The sequence below is a fragment of the Eutrema salsugineum genome, unplaced genomic scaffold (assembly GCF_000478725.1).
Source record: "Eutrema salsugineum unplaced genomic scaffold, Eutsalg1_0 scaffold_6, whole genome shotgun sequence".
NCBI classification, from domain to species: Eukaryota; Viridiplantae; Streptophyta; class Magnoliopsida; order Brassicales; family Brassicaceae; genus Eutrema; species Eutrema salsugineum.
Window position 1 is genome coordinate 6217437 of NW_006256547.1, and position 24447 is coordinate 6241883.

The 24447-nt window shown below is 37.8% G+C and overlaps 7 protein-coding genes across 8 annotated transcripts; 6 read left to right on the top strand and 1 right to left on the bottom strand.

Moving 5' to 3' along the window:
* The first annotated feature begins 111 nt into the window (after window positions 1–111).
* On the top strand, window positions 112–2477 carry LOC18012307. Its single transcript, XM_006395437.2, has 7 exons — window positions 112–538; window positions 675–837; window positions 968–1168; window positions 1243–1488; window positions 1576–1720; window positions 1798–2029; window positions 2121–2477. Exons 1-7 carry the CDS (start codon window positions 199–201, stop codon window positions 2453–2455), a joined length of 1662 nt encoding a protein of 553 aa, XP_006395499.1. The 5' UTR covers window positions 112–198; the 3' UTR covers window positions 2456–2477.
* A 1939-nt stretch (window positions 2478–4416) lies between these two features.
* On the top strand, window positions 4417–6844 carry LOC18012934 (serine/threonine-protein kinase CDG1). Its single transcript, XM_006395438.2, has 5 exons — window positions 4417–4909; window positions 5215–5393; window positions 5515–5704; window positions 5794–6185; window positions 6295–6844. Exons 1-5 carry the CDS (start codon window positions 4792–4794, stop codon window positions 6721–6723), a joined length of 1308 nt encoding a protein of 435 aa, XP_006395500.1. The 5' UTR covers window positions 4417–4791; the 3' UTR covers window positions 6724–6844.
* Window positions 6845–8045: 1201 nt separating this feature from the next.
* Window positions 8046–10818, top strand: LOC18012582 (probable protein S-acyltransferase 7). The gene is made up of 5 exons (XM_006395439.2): window positions 8046–8129; window positions 8924–9106; window positions 9235–9531; window positions 9629–9862; window positions 9958–10818. Exons 1-5 carry the CDS (start codon window positions 8046–8048, stop codon window positions 10489–10491), a joined length of 1332 nt encoding a protein of 443 aa, XP_006395501.1. The 3' UTR covers window positions 10492–10818.
* A 370-nt stretch (window positions 10819–11188) lies between these two features.
* On the top strand, window positions 11189–13569 carry LOC18012583 (double-stranded RNA-binding protein 3). Its single transcript, XM_006395440.2, has 3 exons — window positions 11189–12024; window positions 12127–12346; window positions 12446–13569. The coding sequence occupies exons 1-3, from the start codon at window positions 11779–11781 to the stop codon at window positions 13129–13131; spliced, it is 1152 nt and encodes a 383-aa protein (XP_006395502.1). The 5' UTR covers window positions 11189–11778; the 3' UTR covers window positions 13132–13569.
* A 1368-nt stretch (window positions 13570–14937) lies between these two features.
* On the bottom strand, window positions 14938–16539 carry LOC18013270 (putative F-box/FBD/LRR-repeat protein At4g13965). Its single transcript, XM_024151785.1, is given in 5 exon segments — window positions 14938–15222; window positions 15330–15464; window positions 15536–16092; window positions 16095–16417; window positions 16529–16539. Coding segments are annotated over 5 exon segments (1311 nt in total).
* A 1344-nt stretch (window positions 16540–17883) lies between these two features.
* Window positions 17884–21428, top strand: LOC18013271 (uncharacterized protein At2g33490). 2 transcript variants are annotated; one of them, XM_006395442.2, is made up of 11 exons: window positions 17884–18250; window positions 18624–18696; window positions 18810–18881; window positions 18973–19034; window positions 19118–19186; window positions 19269–19297; window positions 19384–19585; window positions 19682–19918; window positions 19994–20047; window positions 20144–21038; window positions 21232–21428. In XM_006395442.2, the coding sequence occupies exons 1-11, from the start codon at window positions 18137–18139 to the stop codon at window positions 21237–21239; spliced, it is 1815 nt and encodes a 604-aa protein (XP_006395504.1). In that variant the 5' UTR covers window positions 17884–18136; the 3' UTR covers window positions 21240–21428. The 2 variants fall into 2 exon arrangements, with proteins under 2 accessions (XP_006395504.1, XP_006395505.1); XM_006395443.2 differs by having other exon boundaries at window positions 21249–21428.
* Window positions 21429–21562: 134 nt separating this feature from the next.
* LOC18011925 (probable inactive shikimate kinase like 1, chloroplastic) lies at window positions 21563–24124 on the top strand. The gene is made up of 11 exons (XM_006395445.2): window positions 21563–21863; window positions 22211–22251; window positions 22333–22387; window positions 22495–22567; window positions 22841–22928; window positions 23059–23141; window positions 23244–23340; window positions 23431–23509; window positions 23598–23662; window positions 23748–23816; window positions 23956–24124. Exons 1-10 carry the CDS (start codon window positions 21677–21679, stop codon window positions 23814–23816), a joined length of 837 nt encoding a protein of 278 aa, XP_006395507.1. The 5' UTR covers window positions 21563–21676; the 3' UTR covers window positions 23956–24124.
* Window positions 24125–24447: the final 323 nt, after the last annotated feature.

Consider the following 24447-nt stretch of genomic DNA (forward strand, 5'->3'; position numbering starts at 1 on the left):
TTATAGGCCCAAGCCCGTATATTTACGTGTTTAATGGGTTACTTATAGTCTAGTGCAGGATACGACGTCGTTGAGAGTGGAGTAACTGCCACCGACACGTAATGACGTGTCGATCGCATCGAGAGCTGTGTGATAAAGAAACTGGAAACACTTTTGCTTGAGAGTTTCGTCGACGGAGAAAGAAACGATGAGGGAGAGATGAAGCGCGGTGGAATCAGACGGAAGCGATTGTTCGGGAGGAAGATTCTATTGGCCTCTTTGATTTTCTTTATCGGTTTCGTTTTGTTGTTGCTCACGCTCCGTTCAGTGGATCCTAATTCGCCCTTCGTAGATGACGACGACGAAGACGCTGTATCGGAATCCGGCTCCGATGAGGAGACTTCGGCGTGGAGCAATTCTTCTTACGTCGGAGAATCTAAGGTCGACGGTGGTAGGCTGTGCGCGACGGTAGAGGAGATGGGAAGCGAGTTCGATGGAGGTTTTGTTGATCAAAGCCTCAGAGTTCGAGATGTTATCCGTCGCCATTTTGACATGAACGGTGAGAATAGTTTTTGATTATATTCGAAACTCGAATAGTGTTAGGCTAATTTCATATGTAGTGGTAGCAAGATCTTGAATTAGCCTTACTTTGTAAAAATTAATGTCCAAGATTTTTGATTCTTGGGTTTTTACAGGCGCTTCAGCGATTCGTGAGCTAGCTCCGGAGCAATTTTGCCGACATGGATACGTTCTTGGGAAAACAGCAGAAGCAGGTTTCGGAAATGAAATGTACAAGATCTTGACTTCGGCAGCGTTGAGCATAATGTTGAACAGATCCTTGATCATTGGCCAGACCAGGCATATATTGGTTCTTTCTCAATCCTTTTCCTCTATTTTTTGGGGGGGAACTAATATTCATTCCCTTACGTTTGTTTTTAGTTTGTGTTGCTCTGTTATGTTGATTTATATATCTTTCTTTTGTCTTCAGGGGGAAATATCCCTTCGGTGATTACATTGCTTACTCCAACGCTACATTTACAATGAGTGAAGTGAAACATCTGTGGCGACAAAAAGGCTGCGTGAAGAAATACGGAAGACGGCTTGTAATGAGAATGGATGATTTTGAGAAGCCGGCCAAGAGTAACGTCTTGTGCAGCAATTGGAAGAAATGGGAAGAACCTATTATATGGTCAGTGGGGTAAACAAAAAGATACAATCTTTTTTTGTGAAAGTATAATCATTGACTGAGCCAGATATTTCCAGGTTTCAAGGCACAACAGACGCTGTGGCGGCTCAGTTTTTCCTCAAGAATGTGCATCCAGAGATGAGAGCTGCTGCTTCTGACCTATTTGGAGAGCAAGGAAACTCAGCACCACGAGCCAATGTGTTTGGAGAGTTGATGATGAGTCTCGTATCTCCCACGAAAGATGTGAAAGATGCAGTGGACTGGGTTCTACGAGAGACTGGAGATCCTGACATTTCACTACACATGAGAATGCTGATGAGCAAGTATGTTTAAAAACACACATCCATGTCTGTTTTTGTTTTTGGTTTCGAGCTATCTGACTAAATTTTCCCTCTAATGATTTCTTCCAGATCTGTTAGACCTCTGCGTGCAGCGATAAACTGCCTAGGGAAAGCAATTAACAGACTTGGCATGCCGAAACCGAGAGTGGTCATAGTGTCTGATACTCCTTCTGTAGTGAAAGCTATTGGACCAAATATCAGCACAATCGCTGAGGTATCAATCAATCTTCTCAAAAAATTCTCTCCAGTTCCATAAGCGGTGAATTAAATCAGTTGCAATGGTTTTTGCAGGTTCTGCATTTTGACTATAAGCTTTTCCGAGGGGATATCGCTCAACGTGGCCGTGGATTACCAATGTTAGATTTCAGAATCAAGGATTGGGGTCCCGCACCGAGATGGGTTGCATTTGTAGATTTCTTCCTCGCGTGCCGTGCAAAACACGTTGTGATCTCAGGTGCTCACAGACGAGTCGGTACTACATATGCTCAGTTGGTTGCTGCACTAGCCGCCGCAAACAGTCTCAGTTAAGACCTTTTTTAGTTTCGTCACACTTCGTTTCGTATCTCTGTTTATCATTACTAAATTTTTTTTTTTGACTGGTTATTTATGCGCAGAGGAAGGTTCGAGCAACTCGAGCTTTGCGTTCCTGAGTAGTTTTCAGAGCAATCTTTTAGCAGATGGTCTGAAGAACCAGGTGGGCTGGGGACATGTCTGGAACCGGTACGCTGGTCCATTGAGCTGTCCAAAACAGCCAAACCAATGCGCCTTCACGCCGCTAGCTCCTCCCGGTTGGTGGGACGGTTTATGGCAGTCGCCAATACCACGGGACGCTCGTAGGCTTGCAGCTTACGGCATTGATCTTTCCGGGATTGGTACGGTTAACGAAGACCTGTTCCATGCCTTATGTAGCTCCAAGAAAGAGTACTTAAACACTGTAACAATCGTTTAGTGACTCGTTGAAATTCTTTTTTGGCCTCTTGGTTTAATGTAGTAATCACTGGTTTTATTTCTCGTTCTGTTTTCCTTTCTTAGATTGAACCAGCCTTTTACAATTTCTAACTAACCGGACACAAACCGAAATCTAATAAACCAACAACCCTCTTGGTTTTGTTTTTCTATTTGTTTCCCTTTCTTAATTTGAACCGGCCTTTTTACCATGTCTAAGTAACCAGATCCAAACCGAAATGAAATCTAGTAAATCCATTTCAGAAGCAGGAACGTTTTCGTGACTTCATAAAATATTATGATTCGGCCTCTTCGTCTAATGTGGTCACTGGTTTTGTTCCTCAGATTTGTTTTCGCTTCTTGAATTGAATTGGCTTATTTACAATGTGTAAATAACTGAATAATAGCCTAACTAACCAAACCGAAATCTAGTAAACTTAGCTCAGAAGTTAGAACGTTTGGTGACGTATTGTAATTCTTCGTCTTCAATTTGTTTTCCCTTTCTTGAATTGAACCGGGCATTTACCATATCTAGACCCAAACCCAACTAATTATATCAAAATCCAGTAAACCCAGCTCATAAGTCATAAGTTTGAATTTTGATGTTATTTAGAAATAAAGTGGATTAAAGATGAGGTTAGCTAGGTGCAAAGAGAGGAATAAAGCTGTCTTCAGGCATTAAAGATGACATTATCTCGATGAAATCAAACTTTTCCTAATATACTGTATTTGATTCCTGATTTGTAAAACTTTGATTTATTACAACGATGCAGATTGTTATCTTCCTTGCTTATCCGTCTCGTCTTTCTAAATTTGCTATTTAAATTGCACGGTAGGTGTTTGGGTGAGAGACTAAGAGTTTAAATGGACAAAACAAATTATGTATGTAATGTTCTCATTGTAGTTACTATTAGTTACTGACTTACTGTAATTTTGCTTTATAAAACTAGCACTTGTTATATTTAAGGTTGAAACTAATAATTATTGTTTATTTCATCTTCCTTTGTTTAGTGTCATTTTGACATATTTCACACATATTAAGAAAATTAGTAAAATTCTACACTACCCTTATTAATACACACAACAATTTTCTCTTTCTAATTAATACACTAAAAAAGGTTAAAATTAAATTTTTGTTTAAAATATTTTTACTGAAACACCACGCTTACAATTTTGTAGTATAGCAAGTTCACTTTTTTTTTTTTAATTAGAGTTGATCCGGACCATGGTTCAACTAATCTTGTAAGGTCATTGTAGTGTTCGAGTTTTTAACTCATCGAATTCTCTTTGATTTAAAATGTGAGATCATTTTGACTAGCCATATAAATAAATAAAAATTAGGGAAAATTGTATATATATATCCTATATTGAAAATTATGGTCCCTTAAGATTTTCTGGACTTTTAGCTTGCAGTTTATTATTTTGTGCTCGTGATAAAAATCTCTCAAAATTTTTTATAGTATTTTATTTTTCTCCCAATATTTTTAACATTTTGATTTTCTTTAAATTTTTATTATATAATTACATTTCGGATTTATTATACTTTACGTATAACGCACGATTAGCAAAAAAACGCGGGATAATCCCTAGTATATTTAAAATAAATTTTTTCAACCAATTCAAAAGATATCACAAAGCGTAATGCTGGACTGTCAAGGATGATAAACTTTCTAACAAGAATTAATATCGTAGTAAATTACCCTAAAAAGAGTATTTAAATTCAATTTAATTTCCACAAAAATATAATATGTTTTTTTCTTCTGTTTTAGGAACTTAGGAAAGAAGCAATTGGTGTAACGTACCATTTTGTGCACCCCATGCTCTTTCTCTGTGGATTACGTGTCTTTCCTTCCTGAAGAAAACCCTTTGAAACCTTTCATATCCCCACCTTTATCTTTAATCGTCTTCTCTTAGCCCCCAATTTTTCTAAACCCTCGTTTTAATCGATAATCTTCTCCCCTTTTCGACGTCTAAACCACACAATTTTCTCTTCATGGCTTTCCGTATTCTCTAGAGTGTTACACCTCTTTTTTCACCCTGTAGTTCTGACATCGATTTGATCGAGAATTGTTCCTAGGATTCGAATCTCTGTTGATCGTGTTTTGTCTTTTTCTTGCCGGGGTTTTGTCTGATTCCTCAATCAATTAAAACCTTCGAAATCTTTCATCTTTTTGCGTGTTTTGCGATTCTATTACAAAACCCCTTTTAATTCTCTGTCATTATCGTCTCTGATCCCAATTTTCTGATAAAGCAGAGTGTGTCTCTGTGTGTGTGTGTGTCGCTAGTTTCTGAGTGACACCAAAAAGGGTAAAAATCGAAACGATCGTAATTGAAGGAAACATGGTTTGTTGCTTGTGTTTTGGGCTGAGAACGAAACCAACATTGACGCAAAAGCAGAAGCAAAAAGGCAAAGGCATTGCTGATCAGAAATGCAGACCTGACCCTTCATCGTCCTCTGGTTCCTCTCACTCTCTCTCTGATCATTTTCTCCATTGTTTGAGATTGTATAGTTATTCGATTTTCCAATTTGTTTCAGTGAATCTTGCTCAAAAAGTCTTCCTTTTTCTTCTGAATTGCTTATCAAGTAAAATGATACAGAGAGTTTTGGTCAATGTATATGGATGATATAAATCTTTGTTTAGGGTTTGTGTTTTATAGGTCAAAGATTTGTTTGTTTGCTTGATCAAAGTCTCTCTAATCCATTTGATCCAATAAACGTGTGGTTACAGACTCTGATCATTTTGTTGTTGTGTTTCTTTGTAGCTAAACCACCAGCAAGTGCTTCATCAGGTTCAGAGAAACGGAGAAGTTATGCGATCGATACTCAAATTTTCACATACCGAGAACTTGCCACCGCAACAAACAACTTCAGGACAGAATCTTTGATCGGACGAGGTGGATTTGGTGCTGTGTTTAAAGGAACTCTAGAAAAGACTGAACAGGTAACTAGCAAAAAAAATTAAACAACCTTATCTTTGGTTGATTAATCAAATCCATAATTAATCTCTGATGAAACTGCCTGTTTTGTTTATGTTTTGTTTTGTTGTTGGGTCTAAAATCAAGATTGTGGCTGTTAAAATGCTTGATACGGGTGGTCTTCAAGGAGACAAAGAGTTTCTTGTGGAAGTCCTAATGCTCTCGCTCCTGCGCCACGAAAACCTCGTGAGATTGATTGGCTATTGCGCTGAAGGAGATCAAAGACTCCTCGTCTATGAATACATGCCTCATGGATCTGTAGAAGATCATCTCCACAGTAAAACAAAAACACTATACCTCAAGACTCATAATAAAGTGTAAATCTTGAGAATTCTAAGTTTTCGTGTGTTTTGTATTGGTTGTCAGATTTCAAATCTGAAACAGAGATTTTAGATTGGAACACGAGGATAAAGATAGCAGCAGGAGCAGCTAAAGGGATAGAGCATCTTCACAATGTAGCAAAACCTCCTGTGATCTACAGAGACTTGAAAACTGCAAACATATTGCTAGATCATGGCTATAACCCGAAGCTGTCTGATTTTGGACTTGCCAAGTTTGGTCCGAGTGAAGATATGACTCATGTCTCTACAAGAGTTATGGGAACTCACGGGTATTGTGCACCCGAGTATGCAAACACCGGGAAACTGACGCTTAAATCTGATATTTATAGCTTTGGAGTTGTGTTGTTGGAGCTTATCAGTGGACGCAAAGCTATTGTGGACTCATGCATGGGTTCAAACCGTTTACTTGTGAATTGGGTAAATGCTCTGAATCTGATCTTTCTTTAAGAGAAATATGAGTCTTTATCATGACTCATTCATGTGATGATTGTTTTGATGATGACCTTCTTTGTTTGGTTTTTGACAGGCAAGACAGTTCAGGGATAAAAACATAAAGCAGATTCTTGATCCAGTGTTAACGATACAAGATGGGTTCGAGCCAACTGTGAAATATGCTCTTGAAGTGGCGTTTATGTGCTTGAGAGAAAACGCAAACGCTAGACCAACGATCAGTGAAGTATTGCTCGCTCTGAATCACATACTGTATCAGTTAGGTGAGCACACAACGAGTGAACAGAAGAAAAAGAGCAATGGAGGTGGACGAGGAGGAAATCCGGGGAAGAGAGTGGTTTCTCCGAAGGAGACAACTAGTATTTTGAAGTTTAACGAAATAGAGGAGGAAGAAGAGGAAGAAGGAAATGATAGAGAGAGAGCCGTCGCTGAGGCTAAGACTTGGGCTGAGACTTTGAGAGCGTTACGGATGAAGAACAGTGAGCCAACAACGCCGACTCCTTAAAATCAAAATGTGTTAAAATTTTGAATTTTCTTATTCTTCTTTTGCTTGACTAAGCAAAAAAACCTTCAAAGATTCATAAAGTTGACAATTTTTCTCTCAACCTTTTTTAAAATTCAGATTGTCCCAGCTCTTTAGTTCTTCTCTGTTTATGTCATCGTGTGATTTAGGATTTATCCCGAATTGAAATATGTAGAATGGTTTTGGAAAATGACTTTTGCGGAAACATTATGAAATGTGAACTTTTGAATAAGAGTTTCATGCCGAGAAAGCTCACATTTTTGCATTGGTTGAATATAAAATTACATATAAAGGTATCAAATTATCATAAACCACATGGAATCGGGCTAAACCTTCCGTGTGAACATCATAACAATTCAGAAATATATATATATATATATATATATTTTTTTTTTTGTAGTTTAAAATTTTAACATGGTTGTATTTTTTGATACTCCCAAACCGTAAGTGTTTTTTTTTATATTTCAAATTTATAAAGAATAATGAACATATTGTTAGGTCCACTTGGGATAATTCAGATTTCAAGGCCAAAAAAATATTGTAATGTTTTGTACAGAAGGTGAGACCATCATAACCCATCTTGCATATCTTTTTTTGGCTGTCATCATTTTTACTTTCCACCTTTTTTTCTCTTGAGATTCAAATGATAACATTCTTAATTTCTAAAATTTAACTTTCATAATCACTATTAATATAAATAGTTTTTTTTATCAAATCGAACAAAAGGATTTTCAATTTTCATTGCAAATTTTTGTTAAAGTTCTTCTAAATAAATCAAAAGGAAAATGACTATGGCGAGTGGCACAGCATTGGGCCCCATAGACGCAATTGACTGCGTTTTACTAAGTAACAATCCAATGACTTGATGACACGTCATGTTAGTTCTTATTCTCATTAGGCTGTCAAAATAAGAAAGATAGGCTAAAGCGACGGTCACAGTAGCTAACAGTCACAGTTTCTTTCTCTTTTAGTCTTTTTAAAAAAAAAAAAAAATAAGAGAAGAAGAAGAGGAGAAAAAAAAAGTGGGGGAGGGAACCCACCATTGAAATTTGGGCAAAACCAAAAAAAAAACCCTTCTTTTTCGCTGGCTTACTCGTGCCCTTGTCGGCTTACTTCGCCGGAATCTGAAGAATCCTTTCGCCGGGGACTACTCTTCCTTCTTACCTGATATTCTTCTTCTTCTTCTTCTCCTTTGTGTTTCCATTTTTGCTTTTTTTTTTACTTCTGAGGAAACGGATTTTCGAAGCTCAGCTCTTGGTGACGCCGTCGAGATAAAGAGTGATAGAGAAATTGAGGTTTGAGAGATGTATGTAGTGCCTCCGCCTCAGCGATCCGATTCGGGATCCAACGGCGATTTAAGGGTTTACCAGACTTGGAAAGGCAGCAATGTGAGTTTTTGCTTCAACTTCTTTGAGTTGCGTTTTTTTTTTTTTTTTTTTACATTTTCCCATCTTATTGTTTCTGTTATTCTCGAGCTAGTTGCTTGATTACTCTTCCTCTGTGTGTGTTTGATTAGTTGTTTCTATTCTATTAACTACGAATTTTCCCCGTTAGTGAGAATCAGATTAGCTCGACCTAGTACAAATTGGAACTTGCTCTTAGGAGAATCATCTAAGAAGTAGTTTATTCCGAACCCTAGATTGTGATGTCGTTTTCAAAGGTTTCCCTTGCTGGCATAAGCTCTTGAGGTGATAACCCTTTGAATGTCTTTAAGCTAAACAAGGCATTTTAACTTTATATATTGATATGCTTATTACTAGTATCTAGTATAAGTTAAATGATAGATTGAGTTACTTTGGATAACAGTTTGGAATTTTGAGATTATATAGCTGATGCCTACTTTATAGGGCTTTTCTTGAATAACCTTCTCTTTTGTACTCCCTTTAGCTTCACAACATTATCTAAAGGCTCTAACTGCTTCTTCAATGTTTTCACCTACGAATTGATTGCAGACTTCTATCATTTTTCGATATTGGAATGATATTCAAAAACTTGTTGTCCTTGGTTTTCTCTGTTGAATAGTTGGGATAGATATTAAATTCTAGTGGTTAATACAATGGTTCTGTGATCAACTGAATTCATCAGTCACTGGGGAATAGCTCACGGGACATGCTTTCTCTAATGGAGTTTTAAGTTTCTTCCTCCGATTTTGATGAACTTTACTCTTTTTCCCGTTTTTCAGATATTCTTTCTTCAAGGAAGATTTGTATTCGGGCCAGATGTAAGATCACTGGCGCTGACAATATGTCTCATTGCTGTCCCTGTCACAATTTTCTGCATCTTTGTCGCGAGGAAGCTAATGGATGACTTCTCTGATAGCTGGGGAGTATCAATAGTAGCTGTCGCCGTCGTGTTCACCATTTATGTAAGTACTGTTTTTCGCTTTGCATTGCAGATGTTCTAATGACTGCCATGCCCATAATGATAAATGTATGGTTTAAATTTCTTTTCTATCTACGATTTTCTTTTTATTCTTGCAACTTCTTTCCTCAGGATTTAGTACTTCTGCTGCTTACATCCGGAAGAGATCCAGGAATCATCCCGAGAAATGCTCATCCTCCAGAGCCTGAAGCCCTTGATGGCAACATGGATGCAGGAGCTGGCCAGACTCCGCAGTTGCGACTGCCTCGGATTAAGGAAGTAGAGGTTAATGGGATTATATTTAAGGTCAAGTACTGTGACACTTGTATGCTGTATAGGCCGCCTCGCTGTTCGCATTGCTCAATTTGCAATAACTGCGTTGAAAGGTTTGACCATCACTGCCCTTGGGTTGGCCAATGTATTGGACTGGTAAGTCACAATCCAACTGAAAGGATCCTTAAACTTAAACCATCCGCATAAACCATTGTTCCAAAAAGCTCATTTCATATTCTCATGGTTGTTGCAGAGGAACTACCGATTCTTCTTCATGTTTGTCTTCTCCACGACCCTTCTCTGTATATATGTGTTTGCCTTCTGCTGGGTCTATATAAGGAAGATAACAGAAGCAGAGCATACAACCATTTGGAAGGCAATGCTCAAAACTCCTGCCTCTATTGTTCTGATAATCTACACATTCATATCGATGTGGTTTGTTGGTGGCTTAACAGCTTTCCATCTATATCTCATCAGCACAAACCAGGTATATTGCTATTTGCTACAAATCCAATCCTCATCCTCTTTTAGAAATAAAATCACGAAACCGTTGTAACAGTTGACTCTCCTTTGTCCTTGCAGACTACATATGAGAATTTCCGATACAGATATGATCGGCGAAGCAATCCACATAACAAGGGAGTGGTTAATAACTTCAAAGAAACATTTTGTTCCGCAATCCCTCCTTCAAAGAACGACTTTAGAGCTATGGTCCAGCGTGAACCTCCATTGCCTCCTAGGTCTGTAGCAGGCGGTTTTATGAGTCCAAACATGGGTAAAGCCAATGATGACATTGAAATGGGAAGGAAGGCTGTTTGGGCAGACATGGGTCCAGCAATGTCAGAACATGGTGACGGTAAACATGGTAACAATGAACGGTTACATGTTAAGGATGGGGAGTTAGGCGAGCTATCTCCAGACATTAGGACAACGGTTGATGAACAAAGTGATAGGCCTGCTATGCACCCGAGACGCTCAAGCTGGGGAAGGAAAAGTGGAAGCTGGGATATGTCACCAGAAGTTATGGCCTTAGCGGCCAGAGTAGGAGAACAGAACCAAAACGGTGGAGGAAGCAGCAGCGGAAGCGGTTTAGTGACTGAGAACCGGCCTACATAGTCATGGATACACGGTTTAGCACGGAAAGAAGAAAGAACAGAGCCGAAGTTCAGTATGGTGAATACAGGTTTAGAGAAAATCTGAGGGGTGTTTTCTTTTTCTAAAATGTTTTTTTTTTTTGGATTATTCAGCTTAAAAATCAGTGTTGTTATGCAAGCTTAAGGTTTGTGGAGGAAATGTTCTTAATGTGGAAAGTGTTTGTGTTGGGTTTGGTTGGCTTTCTAGTGGTATGCAAAAAGGTTGAATTGGTGTGTTGTTTGTATGTGTGAGCTTATTCTGGATTTTTCAAACAGTTCTTTTTTAGTTGTGTTCATACATTTAACCAGAGCTCTTTGTTTTACTGTAAATAAAAACAAAAAAAAAGTTTCTCTGTTATCATTGAAACTGAATTATCAAGACATGTGGACCTGAAGACAGACCATTTTTTTTATAGTTGTTCATTGAGGCATGGCTCTGCAATTAATACGTAAGAACCCTACTGATGCTCCTCCTAAATTTTTTATTCTTATTTTCCCTGATAAGACAAGGTTACAGAAGAAGAGTGTGTTAAGGTCTCTGCTGAGTCAAAGACAGTCAATAAAATGTTCAAATGTATAATTAAAGCCTTGAATTATGGAGACAAAATTAATTTCATGAAAAAAAAAATCTAAGCTTTCACACAAACATCAGATCATAAAGACAGTATCTTAAAGGGAATCGATAAGATTTTCATCAGTGTTATATACACAGACATATTATGTATATACATATAACATGGACCATAGTTCAATTGAAATGTCACTGTTATCATTTAGTAGGCCTCTGCTCCTCTTAATGAGGAACCTTAGTTGTGATAGAAACCACCATGTGAGAGAGCTCTAAAACCTCTGAAGCTATTCTTTTCATCTTTATCTCTGTCTGTCGTCTAAATTCACCTTTTAACATCAGAGCCCCAAGCTTTTCTCATTCAGACACTCATTACACCAAAAACCTTCCAATTGCAATTTTACAAGTGGATTTCTTGCAATTTTGCGACTTCTCTTTCTCTCGAACACTGTAGAGCCTTAAGTCCATCACATGATAGAGACAAGCTCTTCTGTTTAATTATAGAGAGACACCAAATCTTAAATGCCAATTTTAGCAGGTGGGTTTCCTTTGTCTTCTTGTTAAACCCCTTGATAGATTCTCGATTTCAGGGATAGAGTTGGGTATCATTTTGTGTTTTTCCCATTGAGAGTTTTTTACTACTCTTTCCTCTTGTTCTCAAATTCTCAATCTCTCTGCTTTTGTCACAGCCAGAGATAACAAATGTATAAGAATCAGCTGCAAGAGCTTGCACAGAGAAGCTGTTTCAACCTCCCATCATATACTTGCACAAGAGAAGGACCAGATCACGCTCCAAGATTCAAAGCTTCTGTGAACTTCAATGGTGAAATATTTGAAAGCCCCACTTATTGTTCCACTCTCAGACAAGCTGAGCATTCAGCTGCTGAAGTTGCCCTAAATGCTCTCTCTTCCAAGGGCCCTTCAAAGTCTCTAACAGCTAGAGTTCTTGTAAGTATTTCCTCAAAACATGCAAAGTTCTTCTCATCCTTCATCATATTTTTCAAAATCTGATGATGTTTTGTCCCTTTTTTGTTTGGTTTGTTCTCTAAGGATGAGACTGGTGTCTACAAGAATCTTCTTCAAGAGACAGCACATAGAGCGGGTCTTGATCTACCGGTTTACACAAGTGTGAGATCAGGACCTGGTCACATCCCAACATTCTCTTGCACTGTGGAGCTTGCTGGAATGATTTTTCATGGAGAATCAGCAAAGACTAAGAAGCAAGCTGAGAAGAATGCCGCCATTGCAGCCTGGTTCTCCTTGAGAAAAAGTGAGCTAAAACTACACCTCCAATGTCAAACTTTTAATTCCATTTGAAACTTTATAAATCCAATCTTGTTTCTCTGATTTTCAAACTGTTGCTGCACAGTGCCAAGCTTGGACTTCCTTGGAGAGAAAAGAGGTGAAGAGAAAGAACAAGAGATAGTTGCAAGAGTCCTCTCAAGATTTAGACCCAAAGAAATGAGACGAAGAGAACCAAATCAGTCAAGAAGAAGAACAATTCGCCAAGACACAACAACCACAAGAGACTTGTTGTGTGAGAAACTCAGATTGATCAATCTGTATACCAATGAAGCTTCATCACCATCATCATCATTGAAACATCACCAAACACTACCACCGAGATTCTGGCCTTCAAGAACAAATCTCCAACAACAACAATCCAAAGTTAAATCACTGCTAGAGAAGACTCAAGAATATGCAGGGAAGAAACAGAGCTCAGATGTCATTAAACCAGAGATAATGATCAAATCGTTTTCTTTGTCTACTAATCCATCATCATCATCATCATCATCATCATCAGTGGAAAGAAACTGTTACAGTAAGCTTTGGCCGATTTCCGGAATGTCTGCAGGAGGCTTAAACCATCAGAAACTGGCTCCAGCTGTTCATATTAGATCAGTGATTCCAGTTTGTTCAGCTCCTCCACCAAAACCCAACCCTACCCGTGAAACTCCATCGGCACCATCACCGTTCAATGAATCCACCACATCCCTTAATCATTGTTCTGCTTCAAGGTCACTGGGAATTGGAGGGCAAGAGAAGAAACACTAAGATGTGAGATAAGCGAGTTGGGATTAGAATCAAAATCTTGATTAGACGGCGAAATCAGATCGAACCCATGATTAAAGGTTGTGTCTTTAGATTAACCCATGTTGAGGATTTGACCATAGATTAGAGAAATTGGTAAATCGGTCATGGGTTTCTGTATGTTCGTCGTGTTCCTTGACTTTTTGAGAGTTTTTGAAAATTTACGGCCTGACAATGAATTCAATGCTCTGGATTGCACGTAGAACAAAAAAAAGAGAAGAGAGGCAGAGAGAGGGAGAGAGAGAGAGAGAGCAATAAATGTAGGAGGAGAGGGAGAAGAAGGTGAAAGAAAAAAAAATTAATGGCATTTGTTTTCGGCATTAATGCGCCGATTGCTCTGCTTCTCCTTCCTCTCAGTCTCGTTCATTAATGGTTCTGTAACCTCTGTTTTCCTTTGTTAAAAAAAATAACCTCTGTTTAACATAAATTGTTTTTGTCTTTTAAAATATTATTCCCTCCGTATCATTATAAGTGTCATTTTAGATTTCATCTTTTTTAAAACCTCTGTATCATTATAAGTATCGTTTTAGATTTCATTTTTTGTTTAAAAAAGAATATCATTCTCCATTTTTAATGTAACTTTTTACTCTTATTTCTTGTTTTATTCTTCATTTAAAGATAATAGTCTTTGTAATTAAATGTTATAAAAATATATTAATTAAGAGTATATTTGTATATTTTCTTAATTTTTTAATCTGTGTGTCAGAAATGACATATGAAACGGAGGGAGTACAATTAAGTGAGATCAAAAGAACAATTTGCTTCTTATTACGCAGGACTCAAATCGTGTTTTTCCTTCAAAAAGTCGTGTTGTATGAAATTGTTACAGAAAATACCATATCCGTCAGTTTAAAATGATGACAGTTAAGTTCGTTTGTTTACTCTTAAAACTATATTTTTTTTTCGGTAGAAACTAAACTAGATTTAATTGATATTGATACAAATATGATATGTGTAGACCTCCTCGTTGATGATCTGCCACGGAACAAGTGCATAACAGACGAAAGCAAGGTATTGTAAAGTAAATGCAATCACATATTCGGGTATAAACTTCACATTGCTTGCAGTATTTTGTTTTTGCGTTCGAGTATGAAACAACTTTACTATATATGATCATAAATCAGTTACACCACAAACTAGAACTATTATATAAGCAAAGTCGTTAGTAAATATAAACAATTATACACCAAAATATCTTTATACTATGTAAAATATGTGACAAGAAGCAGTGGGTATGAAGATTAAAAGAATGTTTAACAATATCAAGTCAAGAAGCGTCTAATCCCTCCAACTCTAATTTCTACCGCAGCTTCTTATTAAGAATCGTTGTCTAAACGCGGTTAATTAAAGGGCTATGACACATGCAGATTTGAATCTGGTGCATATATATGACACATGGATAACACTATCGCAAACCATAATTACACTCCGTATTCATGTATTGTTCACAAAACGAGAATTCATTGGTCGGACCAAAAATCTATATACCTTATTCGATGAAAACCAAGAAGACAAAAGAAGCTAGGATATGCAAAAATCATCCAAATGCCAACAAGCTACAGCTCCATCAAAATCTCAAACCACAAGATTGAATTTGTATCACTCTGAGCTAGTTCTTTTTTTTTTCTCACATAATTCTCAAAAGTTTAAACGTAGATCGAACACAACATCCAAGACAAATATAAATCCCTTTTAAACCGGTTGAATTAAGACCACAGTGAAAGTTACATGTGACAACAAGCCGGCAAAGACTCTCCTAATACATATTCTTCATTCGAACACAAGCTTACATGAATTTGAAGCCCTGACCACACTTTCCAACTCCTTGACCACCTCAACTCTCTCACTAGGCTTGATGCGTCTTGAGGAGAAAGTTGCTCTCTTCAAACGTTTTGTGTTCCCTATAATGTATTTCGCCACTTCCTTCTCATCTTCTCGTTGCCATTTGTAACCTTTCCACATAAATGCCTCAAGATGAAACAACAAGCATTCAGAAACATTATTTGGTTGATTCCATTCCCCACGAGCAACACGTTTTTTTTCACAACGCCATTGCTGACACCAGTGTGAGAGAAAACACAATAGACGTAATTAATTATTAGATCAGCGTTAAAACCTAAAACCGATTTGAAAAAATGGATGACAGATGAACAATTGCTTACATTGATGAGCTTGAGGACTTGCAATTTAGGAGAACTAACGAGCATGAGGGTAAGTAGATTAAACCACGCTTCTTTACATGCATGTAGCTCCAAATGCACCAGCTGATAGAATACATTGTCCGTAGGAAACTTAACCTATGAATGAAGTATTAGTATTAGTACAAAAGCAATGTAATTAATTGCAAGAAAACCTTATTAAAATTTACCTTCAAGGGCGATATTCTCAAGGAAAGACGTTTGACTGAAGTTAGAGATCCTACAAGATTCTCGTTGAAAATATCAGAGACATCAGTGATATTTGCCTCCACGAGCTCTGTCACATTCTCAATCAGACAAAACCCAAGACCGCAAATCCCTTTAATCTTCAAGTATTTCAATGAAGTAGCATTTATCACATAGCCCCAATCTTGTTGTCCACCATTGCTATTATAAATTGATAGCCTCTGTAAAGATGGCACCGCAATAGTGAAAGTCTTTACGGTGTTGCTACATGGATATCGATGCACCGACAGAGTTTTAAGGTTAGGACATCCAGACAAAAGGTTAAGAACTGATTTAAAGTCCTTGTAGTTCACATAGTGAAGGTGCAGAGTTCTAAGGGATGTAAGAAAAACTGTAGAAGGGACATTTATAAGAACGTTAAACCTGAGTTGCAAAGTCTCTAGTGTTTTAAAGTTATACAAGGTTCTAGGAAATCTGTAAATTTGCCCAGATTGGTACTCGACTTCTAGTACCAGTTTACGAACATGGAGTCCAAATGCATCAAGATCCCAGTATCCATTGCATTACATCTATCTAGTCGAACATTGAAATGCTAACTCTGTATAACCGGAGCCGTGTGAGAAAGCAGAGTCGTGCAAACATTATTTGAAAACGTCCCTAGCTCATGTTTGTGATCTCGATAGTCAAACTTGAGTTTAGGCATCATCTTCCAAAGAGACTGCCATTGCTTAGACAAAGCACTTGTGGCTATGGCATCTTTCATAGGAAGTAGACACAATATCTGTAGGAGCAAGGCCTCAGGTAACTCACTCATCCTGTCCGCATCCACAACATCTTGATTTCTCATACTCTCATCATTTGTTTTGCTGTCAAAACGTTAAAAATTCGAAAAACAAAAGACATGAGTTGGTTTTGAGCTTTGGAGATTAAAGTTTAAGAAAACCCTAAAATATAGTACAAGGAAAAAAGTGACCTACCATCGTTTCATCGGAGAATGATATGCGTGTTGCTGTTAAATACCGTATGATTCACGCTTCCTCTATTGAATCGAAGAGTAGTACTCAGAGAAAATCGAGCAGAAATTGTCTCTGATAGTTAATCGATTTCCAAAGAGAATTTGTTATGAAAAACTCAATTTCTCACTATTCTGTAAAAGTGTTTGTTACAAACTATATATGCTGAACAAGCTCAGTAGACCAGAATAAACCGGTCAATTACAATCTTAAATAAGAATATAAACCAGACAATTCCAGAGCCCTTAACCGAGCCCAGTATCTAGCTACATGAATGTATACTATATACAATCTACATTCTAATAAATTATGTTGTAACATGATCTTAGCTAACTAATAGAGATAAACATTATTTGGTGATAAACCAAATATTTCGGTTCATCATGGGCCATTTAGTGTAGGAGTGTCGAACCTTACTTACTATACGATATGGTTTCGGGTCAGATAAATAAAACTGGATAAGTCTTCTAATCACCTTGGGGTCTAAGTTTGTATAACTTTAAAACACTTGAAGATTGTATTGTACAAGCTTCACGATATGGTTTCGGGTCAGATAAAAATTCGGGTTATTACTTATCCATCGTAAAATTACAATCATTTATATGATTTCCACCTATATTATATATTATATGATTTTATGAGATCCTTTGTAATCTAATGTATTACTGAAATTTTCCTTATAAAAATTTACATTTGTGTGATGTACAAGCTTGGTGATTTATATACAAGAATACACCTATAAATTAAAGAGATCGCTTAATTAAATGTATCAAGCATCGTAGAAGTAAAACCATGTTTATTGTAGAACCTAGTTTTTTTTTTGTCATAAATGTAGAACTATGTTTATTGTAGAACTTAGTTGTTTTTTCTTCTCATAAGCACATTGTTCTTAAAGTTGTTTTGTGTTCCGTCGTGCTGAAGTTTATTTAATCTTCCATAATTGAATCAACTCCGGATAATTAATATATGATCTAATTAAATACACTTGTGTAATTCAAAAGAAACAATTAATTACTTGTCAAAAAAAGGGAAGAAATGTTTGACCCTCCCACTGGCGGGTCAAACCCAAATAATGATAATCCCTTTCTTTCATTGTCATCAATCTTTGACTTTTGACTCTTCTTCCCATTCCCTCTTTTATCCGTTACGATCTCGCCACGTGTCCTTTCATCTAACTCGTATACAATCATAACGAGAGATTTGCGCCGTTGGATCATTCCTCTTGCTGTTATCTGGGTTCCGTCTCCGTCTCTCTCTGTTTCGATCTGTTTTTTTTTGACCAAAACTTTTTAGAAGACGAAATATTTTTGGTCTTTCTTTTTTTTTTTGTTTGTTCTTCCTCCTTCAATGTCGTTGAACACATCGGACGATACTTGAATCTCACTCTTTCTTCTCTTTATTCGTTTCTCCGATTTAGCCTCTATCATCTTACCTCTTCTCACTTGTTTGAAAATTTCGATCCCGAGGTCGAGGAGGGATATAATCTCCGATTTCTCAGAGGATTTTTCTTTTAACTGTGACTGGAAATTTCATAAGTAGTTTGACGTGATTTCAATTCGTGGGTAAAATACGATGAGAGCTTCGATTGAGAGGTTAAGGAAATTAACATCGCATAAGGTCGATGCGAAGGAAAAAGGAGAGCTCGTGGCTACGGCACAAATTGACGAACTCGCTCGAGCCGGGAAGGTAAAACCCCCCTGCTTTATTAATTTCGAAATTATCGCAAATTTTTCTCTCACGAACTTGGGTTTCTTTGCGGAATCGTGGAGATTTTAGTAGGGTTTATGGTTTTGGGTAGATAGTCTGGAAAATTCTTCGTTGTTCGATCGAGTTTCTGATGCTAATTGGCCGGAAAAATGCTTTTCCGGAGATTGGAACTATTTGTCTCCGTTTCGTTCGCAGGAGTTGGAAGTACAAATATAGAAACTCTCTCGATCACTTAGATATGAGATTTTGGGGGTGTCTAAACCTAATTTATTAGCTGATTGATAGTTTCATGAATTTTAATTTTGGATAGTTATGATAATAATCTTCAGACATTACTCTATGTGGATCTCAGGATATGCAAGACATGAGAAAATGCTACGATACACTACTCGCTGCAGCTGCTGCCACTGCAAATAGCGCTTTTGGTAAATTAGCATTCCATTTCATATACAATATGCTAATTGTGTTTAGGTATTCTCATATACATAATAAAAAAACATTCTTTTAACTTTTATTGTTTATACTTGGGAAATTTCAGAGTTCTCTGAGTCATTGGGAGAGATGGGTTCTTGTTTGGAGCAAATCGCTCCTCATAACGACGAAGAAAGTAGTAAGCGCTAAAGATTATCCTACACTATAGAATTTTACTTTCCTATGTATGTATGATATGCTGTATTGTAACATTGTTTTTTATAATGTAGGTAGAATCTTGTTTATGTTGAGTAAAGTTCAGTTTGAGCTCCAAAGACTTCTTGACACATATGTAAGTTGTTTGTTGCAAACATAAAATCTGCAAAATCTCTGGTTTATGGAAAATTTTACTTTGTTACTGTTTTTACTCTTCAGCGTAGTCATGTAATGAAGACGATTACGTCCCCAACAGAGTCGCTTCTCAAGGACCTCAGCACCGTTGAGGTATACCACATTTTGCTACTCTTGTATTCAATAAACTCTTTACTTTTCTTACTCATCCTTTTCTATTTTAATAAATGAGCAGGATATGAAGCAACAATGCGACGAGAAGAGGTTTGTTAGTTTTCACTACTGATTTTTTTAATTCATAGTTTGATAAACTCTGTCTTAAACAACTTCTTAACCTGTAAACTTCTCAGAAATGTTTTTGAGATGGCGCTTGTGAAAGATAAAGGAAGGGCTAAAAGCAGTAAAGGAGAGAGACATATTCCTCCCGAGTCTCGACCTGCTTACAATGAGTTTCATGACGAAGCAACGATGTACATTTTCCGGTTAAAATCTCTTAAAGAAGGACAAGCTCGTAGTCTCCTCACACAAGCAGTGCGTCACCACACTGCTCAGGTAAAGATCAAACTCAATTTCTGTAATGCATTTCTCATGGAAATTTGGTCTTCTTCCTATGTGTTTTTTACTTTTTCTCTCTTATGATGCTTATAGATGCGTCTGTTTTACACTGGAATGAAATCGCTTGAGGCAGTAGAGCATCACGTACGAGTTTCTGCAGAGAATCAACACATTGACTGTGATCTCTCTGTTCATGAGAACGAAGTGGAAGCTAGTGAGGATGATAGTGATGGCCAATATAACAGAGAAGGAGAACCCAGTTTTGCTTACAGAGAAAATGAACAGAGGGTCGAAGCTGCTTCTCTCTCTACACCATGGGGCTCAATGAAGGTAAGTCCAACTTTTAAAAATGACAAAGAACATGACTCAGGCGAAATAATCTTATGCTATTCTGTTTTCCTCCAGATGGACGATTCAGACCTCTCGTTTCCTCGTCTTTCTGCTACAAGAGCAGCAGCTGTATGTGTCATTTCCTTTGATCTTTCTTCTTCAACCATTTGACATATTTTTGTAACAAAATTTTCTCAACTGCGATAGTTTCACTGGTCATTCTAGGTAAATGCTGATCACAGAGAAGAGTACCCGATTTCAACCCGCGAGCACAGAATGACCAGCCATTCAGCTCCGTTGTTCCCGGAAAAGAAACCCGATTTATCAGAAAGGCTGAGACAGACGAATCCATCTTCCAATGCTTACGTATTACCAACACCAAACGATTCAAGGTACTCAAAACCAGCTTCCCAAGCTTTAAACCCGAGGCCATCAAACTCCAGCGCCGGAAATATATGGCACTCGTCTCCTTTAGAACCAATAAAAAGCGGAGAAAACAACAGCCTCTACGTCCGCCTTCCTCGCCCTTCTACAACAGACACACTTCATCATCAACAACAGCAAGCAGCAGTGAGACATGCATTTTCCGGTCCGCTCAAACCGTCCTCAACGAAACCGGTCACAACCACCGACATTTCCTCAGGCGCGTTTCGTCCTTTGCCAACTCCTCCTGTACCCCAACCTCATCTTCATTCATCATCTTCTCCGAGAGTCTCCCCTACCGCTTCACCTCCTCCTGCTTCTTCTTCTTCCCCGAGGCTCAACGAGCTTCACGAGCTTCCAAGACCACCGGGCCACTTTGCACCACCGCCAAGACGAGCCAAATCCCCCGGTCTGGTTGGTCACTCGGCGCCTCTAACCGGATGGAATCAAGAAAGAAACAACACTACTCTTCCTGTTGCTCCTCCTTCCACCACCAACATCGTGGCCTCGCCTCTTCCGGTTCCTCCACTCGGCGCCTATAACCGAAGCTTCTCTATGCCTTCACGAAACCACAGAGCCGTTGCTCAACGATTGGTCGAAAGGAACGAAGATAGAGTAGCGTCCCCACCGTTAACACCAATGAGCCTGTCTCGACCGCTTGAGTCGAGGGGAGTTGCTCAAACCAGTCAAATCAGAGGTAAGATGCAACAAAAATATGTTTACGTCTTCGTTTTTTTTCAAACGCCATTTATGCCTAAAAGTGAAAAGACTAAAAAAGAATTTACGTTTTTGAAATGGAGAACATCCGCGCAGTTTTTCATGCATACGCTAAACGTTACATAATTCTTAAATGGATTTTATTTGCTGTGGATTTATTGAAACCTCCATAGGTTATTAATCAATGCAGGAGTAGGAAAGCTGATCGAACGATGAAAGCTGCCGCGTCGCGTTTGAGCAAAACGCTGGTTGTAGAGAATCAGATTTCTCCATAAGTGAATATATCGTAGTCAGTATATGTATAATTCTTTAGTTAAATTCGTATTCTTTTTGTTTTTTTCCATTGTAAATCTGAAGCTTCTGTTCTTTATCCCCTTCTCATTTTCAATCCCTTCCAATTTTCCTTTCTTTTATCCCTTCTATATCACATACAAAACCTTAATATATATTAGAAAAAATCGATTAAAAAGAGCATATCCGTAACGCATAATCTTATTTATTTTAATTTCTGGAAGATATGGTAAATGAAAATTATCACGTCGAGTTGATGATACAGACATACGTGGCGGATATCTAGGGACTAGAGAGGAGAGAAAGAGTTCGTCGTCGTCGTCGTCAATGGAGATCTCTGCGCCTGCTTCTCTAACTTCCTCTGGATTCGTTCCTCGTCTGCTTCCCTTGTTCTATCCTCAAGCTCGAACCACTTCCTGTGCACTGTTTCTGTCTCCTTCCTCCGTTAATCTCATCTCTTCTCACAGACGTAAAGCTCCGTCTCGGTGTCTCGCCGATCAGTCTACGTTTACCGGTTAGCTTTCGAGCTCTAATTTGGAACATTGAGATATTTCTAAGTCTTGCGAAATCGTTTGTCACTGACCCTTGATTGATTTCTAACTTCAATTTTGTTTTTTCTTTTGGTAGATAATGATATAACTCGTTACTTTGCTCTTATGAACAATATATCCAAGTGCTTGTATAACAAGTGTTCGACGATATGTCTTATGCGCAATTAGTCAAATATTTCCTGTGTTTTGTCCTGATTCTCTCTCACATTAGTGCTATGAGTAGTGGCTGCTTATATAACAAGAAATTTGTACCAAGTTTGATACATTTGCTCACACGGGTTGTCTTTTCGGTTTATTGTTTGCTGCATAGGGATCAATGTTGTTGATTCGGATCCCATCGATGCTGTTAAGGTGAGAGCTTTCGCAGAACCAACTTACAAATGTAACCAGCTTTGCTTCGTCATAGTTTAACCATTTCCATCTGAAATTCAGAGGAAAGCAATGGACATAGCCCCTGAACTCAAAGGAGCTTCAATATTTCTGGTTGGTAAGGCCGGCTTGGCTAGTATTTAAGCTGCACGCTTCATTTTTTAAACTAACTGTGTACTTCATTTGGACGGGCATTGATGTCTGAGCTTTAACGATCTGGTGTAGGGATTAACAACCCCATTAAAAAAAACTTGGGGAAGCTTTTGGCAGAGTCAATGCGATATTACTACTTTGATAGGTAAGCATTTGTAAGTTGGTTAAAGACTCAGTCTGCTTTAATTGTTTTTTTTTTGGAACCCCTTACCAATACGTACGAGGTACTTGTAGAATCCACTTTCTTACCTTATCCGAGCGCTAGTGTTAAGCTTTCTGCTCTCTCTTTTGGTCCTTTACATCCATAACAGAGGGTTGCCACTTTAATTCGTCTTATCCTATTAAAAAAAATTCACATTGAATATTCCTCCAAGTCCTTTCACATTATTCCTAACTTTAGTTTGCTCTTATTGGGCAGTGATAATTTGATCGCAGAGGCAGCTGGCGGAAATGTGTCCGCTCAAGCTTTAAAGGAAGCTGATGAGAAGGCTTTTCAGGAATCAGAGGTAAACTCGATCTTTTGATCCTGTTTCTGAAAGAGGGGATTGATCTCACTAACAAAATATCGACTTAAAATCAATCTAATATGCCGTATAATGGTTTTTGATGATGTCTCTCTCTATCATGTTTATGCAGACTGAAGTGCTGAAGCAGCTATCATCGATGGGTCGGCTTGTAGTTTGCGCTGGAGATGGTGCGGTCCAGAGCTTGACAAATCTGTATGTTCTATATAAATTGCAGTAGTTTCTCTCTAGCAGTTCGAGTTTTTAGAAGACAGACACACTCATTTCTCATCTATCTGTTCTCATTTTATTGAACAGTGCACTTTTAAGACACGGGATCTCCATATGGATCGATGTTCCTCTGGATATAGCGGCTAAAGTGAATGATTCACTCAACTCAGAACCTACCCCTGAGGTCTTTCTTCTTTCTTTTCCTATGAACTGCTTAAAGTTTTTGTAGGCGTTATTACAAAGAAACTGACTTTCACATGATGGATGAACACAGTTGTTTGACGCGCTAAAAGCGAGTTACGAAAAATCAAGAAAGGGTTACGATACAGCAGATGCATCCATTTCCCTTCAAAGTAAGGATTTATCATTTATTCATAAGTCCATAATATATTCTTTGACAGTTTCAGTTTATGACTAATGCTGCTTTGTTCTTGGAAACAGGAATAGCTACAAAGCTGGAATATGAAGACTTGGAAACAGTAACTTCGGAAGAAATTGCTTTGGAAGTAAGTCTTAAGCATTATGATTTATTTTATTCATTTTGACTTGTGATTACGAATTTTGAAAAGTTTTTGAAACAATGTACTTCAGGTCTTGAAAGAAATTGAGAAGTTGACCAGAGTGAAGAAAATGATGGAAGAAGCTTCTCGACCTTTCTAGGTCGATATTACTCTCTCACTCATGCAATCGTAAAATCTGTCGATCTTTTTGTAGGTTTAAGGTCATATGATTATCTTGTATATCGTCGACAGTAATTGAGCATTTTGCATAAAGTTTAGTGTTTCGGCGTTTATTTCAGACATTAGCTTTGGGTGGAGGAGAATCATCTGGTGTCTCACGTGAGATCACGATCCACTAGTGGGCTTATTCTATTGATCCATTACTACTATTATGTGGGCCCAACATCTATGGCCCATTAATGGATAAGACCGTGAAGGAAAAAAAAAGCTCATTCTGAATTCCCAACAGCTTTCTTGTCTCTCGTCTTTTTTCTATTGTTTTAAATAGTTTTTTTTGTTAATTTTCCCATTTTTTCCTGTTCGTTAGGAGTCGCAATATTTGGTGTCGGTAAAACAATAAAAACGGTAAGGTTTATAGATTTTTAATGTAATAAAACTAGAAGAAATGCGTGTGTAATGTCTTGCTTTTCCTGCCAAATTTGAGGTTTTTAAAAACCAAAAGAGTCAAAATCCGTAGATATTAATGGGAAAAGAATGTTTAATCTGGGTAATTCGTATCTCGAGATAACAAAACAAATTGAGAAAATGTTAGAAAAAGAAAAGGAGAGCGA

Coding starts and splice junctions, on each gene's coding strand:
- LOC18013271 (XM_006395443.2), top strand. CDS start 18,137: ATGAGAGCTTCGATTGAGAGGTTAAGGAAATTAACATCGCATAAGGTC. Junction 19,035..19,117: donor AAAGACTTCTTGACACATAT/GTAAGTTGTTTG, acceptor TTTACTCTTCAG/CGTAGTCATGTAATGAAGAC. Junction 20,048..20,143: donor CTGCTACAAGAGCAGCAGCT/GTATGTGTCATT, acceptor TGGTCATTCTAG/GTAAATGCTGATCACAGAGA.
- LOC18012934 (XM_006395438.2), top strand. CDS start 4,792: ATGGTTTGTTGCTTGTGTTTTGGGCTGAGAACGAAACCAACATTGACG. Junction 4,910..5,214: donor TGACCCTTCATCGTCCTCTG/GTTCCTCTCACT, acceptor GTTTCTTTGTAG/CTAAACCACCAGCAAGTGCT. Junction 5,394..5,514: donor CTCTAGAAAAGACTGAACAG/GTAACTAGCAAA, acceptor TCTAAAATCAAG/ATTGTGGCTGTTAAAATGCT.
- LOC18011925 (XM_006395445.2), top strand. CDS start 21,677: ATGGAGATCTCTGCGCCTGCTTCTCTAACTTCCTCTGGATTCGTTCCT. Junction 22,388..22,494: donor AGCTTCAATATTTCTGGTTG/GTAAGGCCGGCT, acceptor GATCTGGTGTAG/GGATTAACAACCCCATTAAA. Junction 22,929..23,058: donor AGGCTTTTCAGGAATCAGAG/GTAAACTCGATC, acceptor ATGTTTATGCAG/ACTGAAGTGCTGAAGCAGCT.
- LOC18012307 (XM_006395437.2), top strand. CDS start 199: ATGAAGCGCGGTGGAATCAGACGGAAGCGATTGTTCGGGAGGAAGATT. Junction 539..674: donor TCGCCATTTTGACATGAACG/GTGAGAATAGTT, acceptor GGGTTTTTACAG/GCGCTTCAGCGATTCGTGAG. Junction 838..967: donor TTGATCATTGGCCAGACCAG/GCATATATTGGT, acceptor TTTTGTCTTCAG/GGGGAAATATCCCTTCGGTG.
- LOC18012582 (XM_006395439.2), top strand. CDS start 8,046: ATGTATGTAGTGCCTCCGCCTCAGCGATCCGATTCGGGATCCAACGGC. Junction 8,130..8,923: donor AGACTTGGAAAGGCAGCAAT/GTGAGTTTTTGC, acceptor CCCGTTTTTCAG/ATATTCTTTCTTCAAGGAAG. Junction 9,863..9,957: donor ATCTCATCAGCACAAACCAG/GTATATTGCTAT, acceptor TTGTCCTTGCAG/ACTACATATGAGAATTTCCG.
- LOC18012583 (XM_006395440.2), top strand. CDS start 11,779: ATGTATAAGAATCAGCTGCAAGAGCTTGCACAGAGAAGCTGTTTCAAC. Junction 12,025..12,126: donor CTCTAACAGCTAGAGTTCTT/GTAAGTATTTCC, acceptor TTGTTCTCTAAG/GATGAGACTGGTGTCTACAA. Junction 12,347..12,445: donor CTGGTTCTCCTTGAGAAAAA/GTGAGCTAAAAC, acceptor GTTGCTGCACAG/TGCCAAGCTTGGACTTCCTT.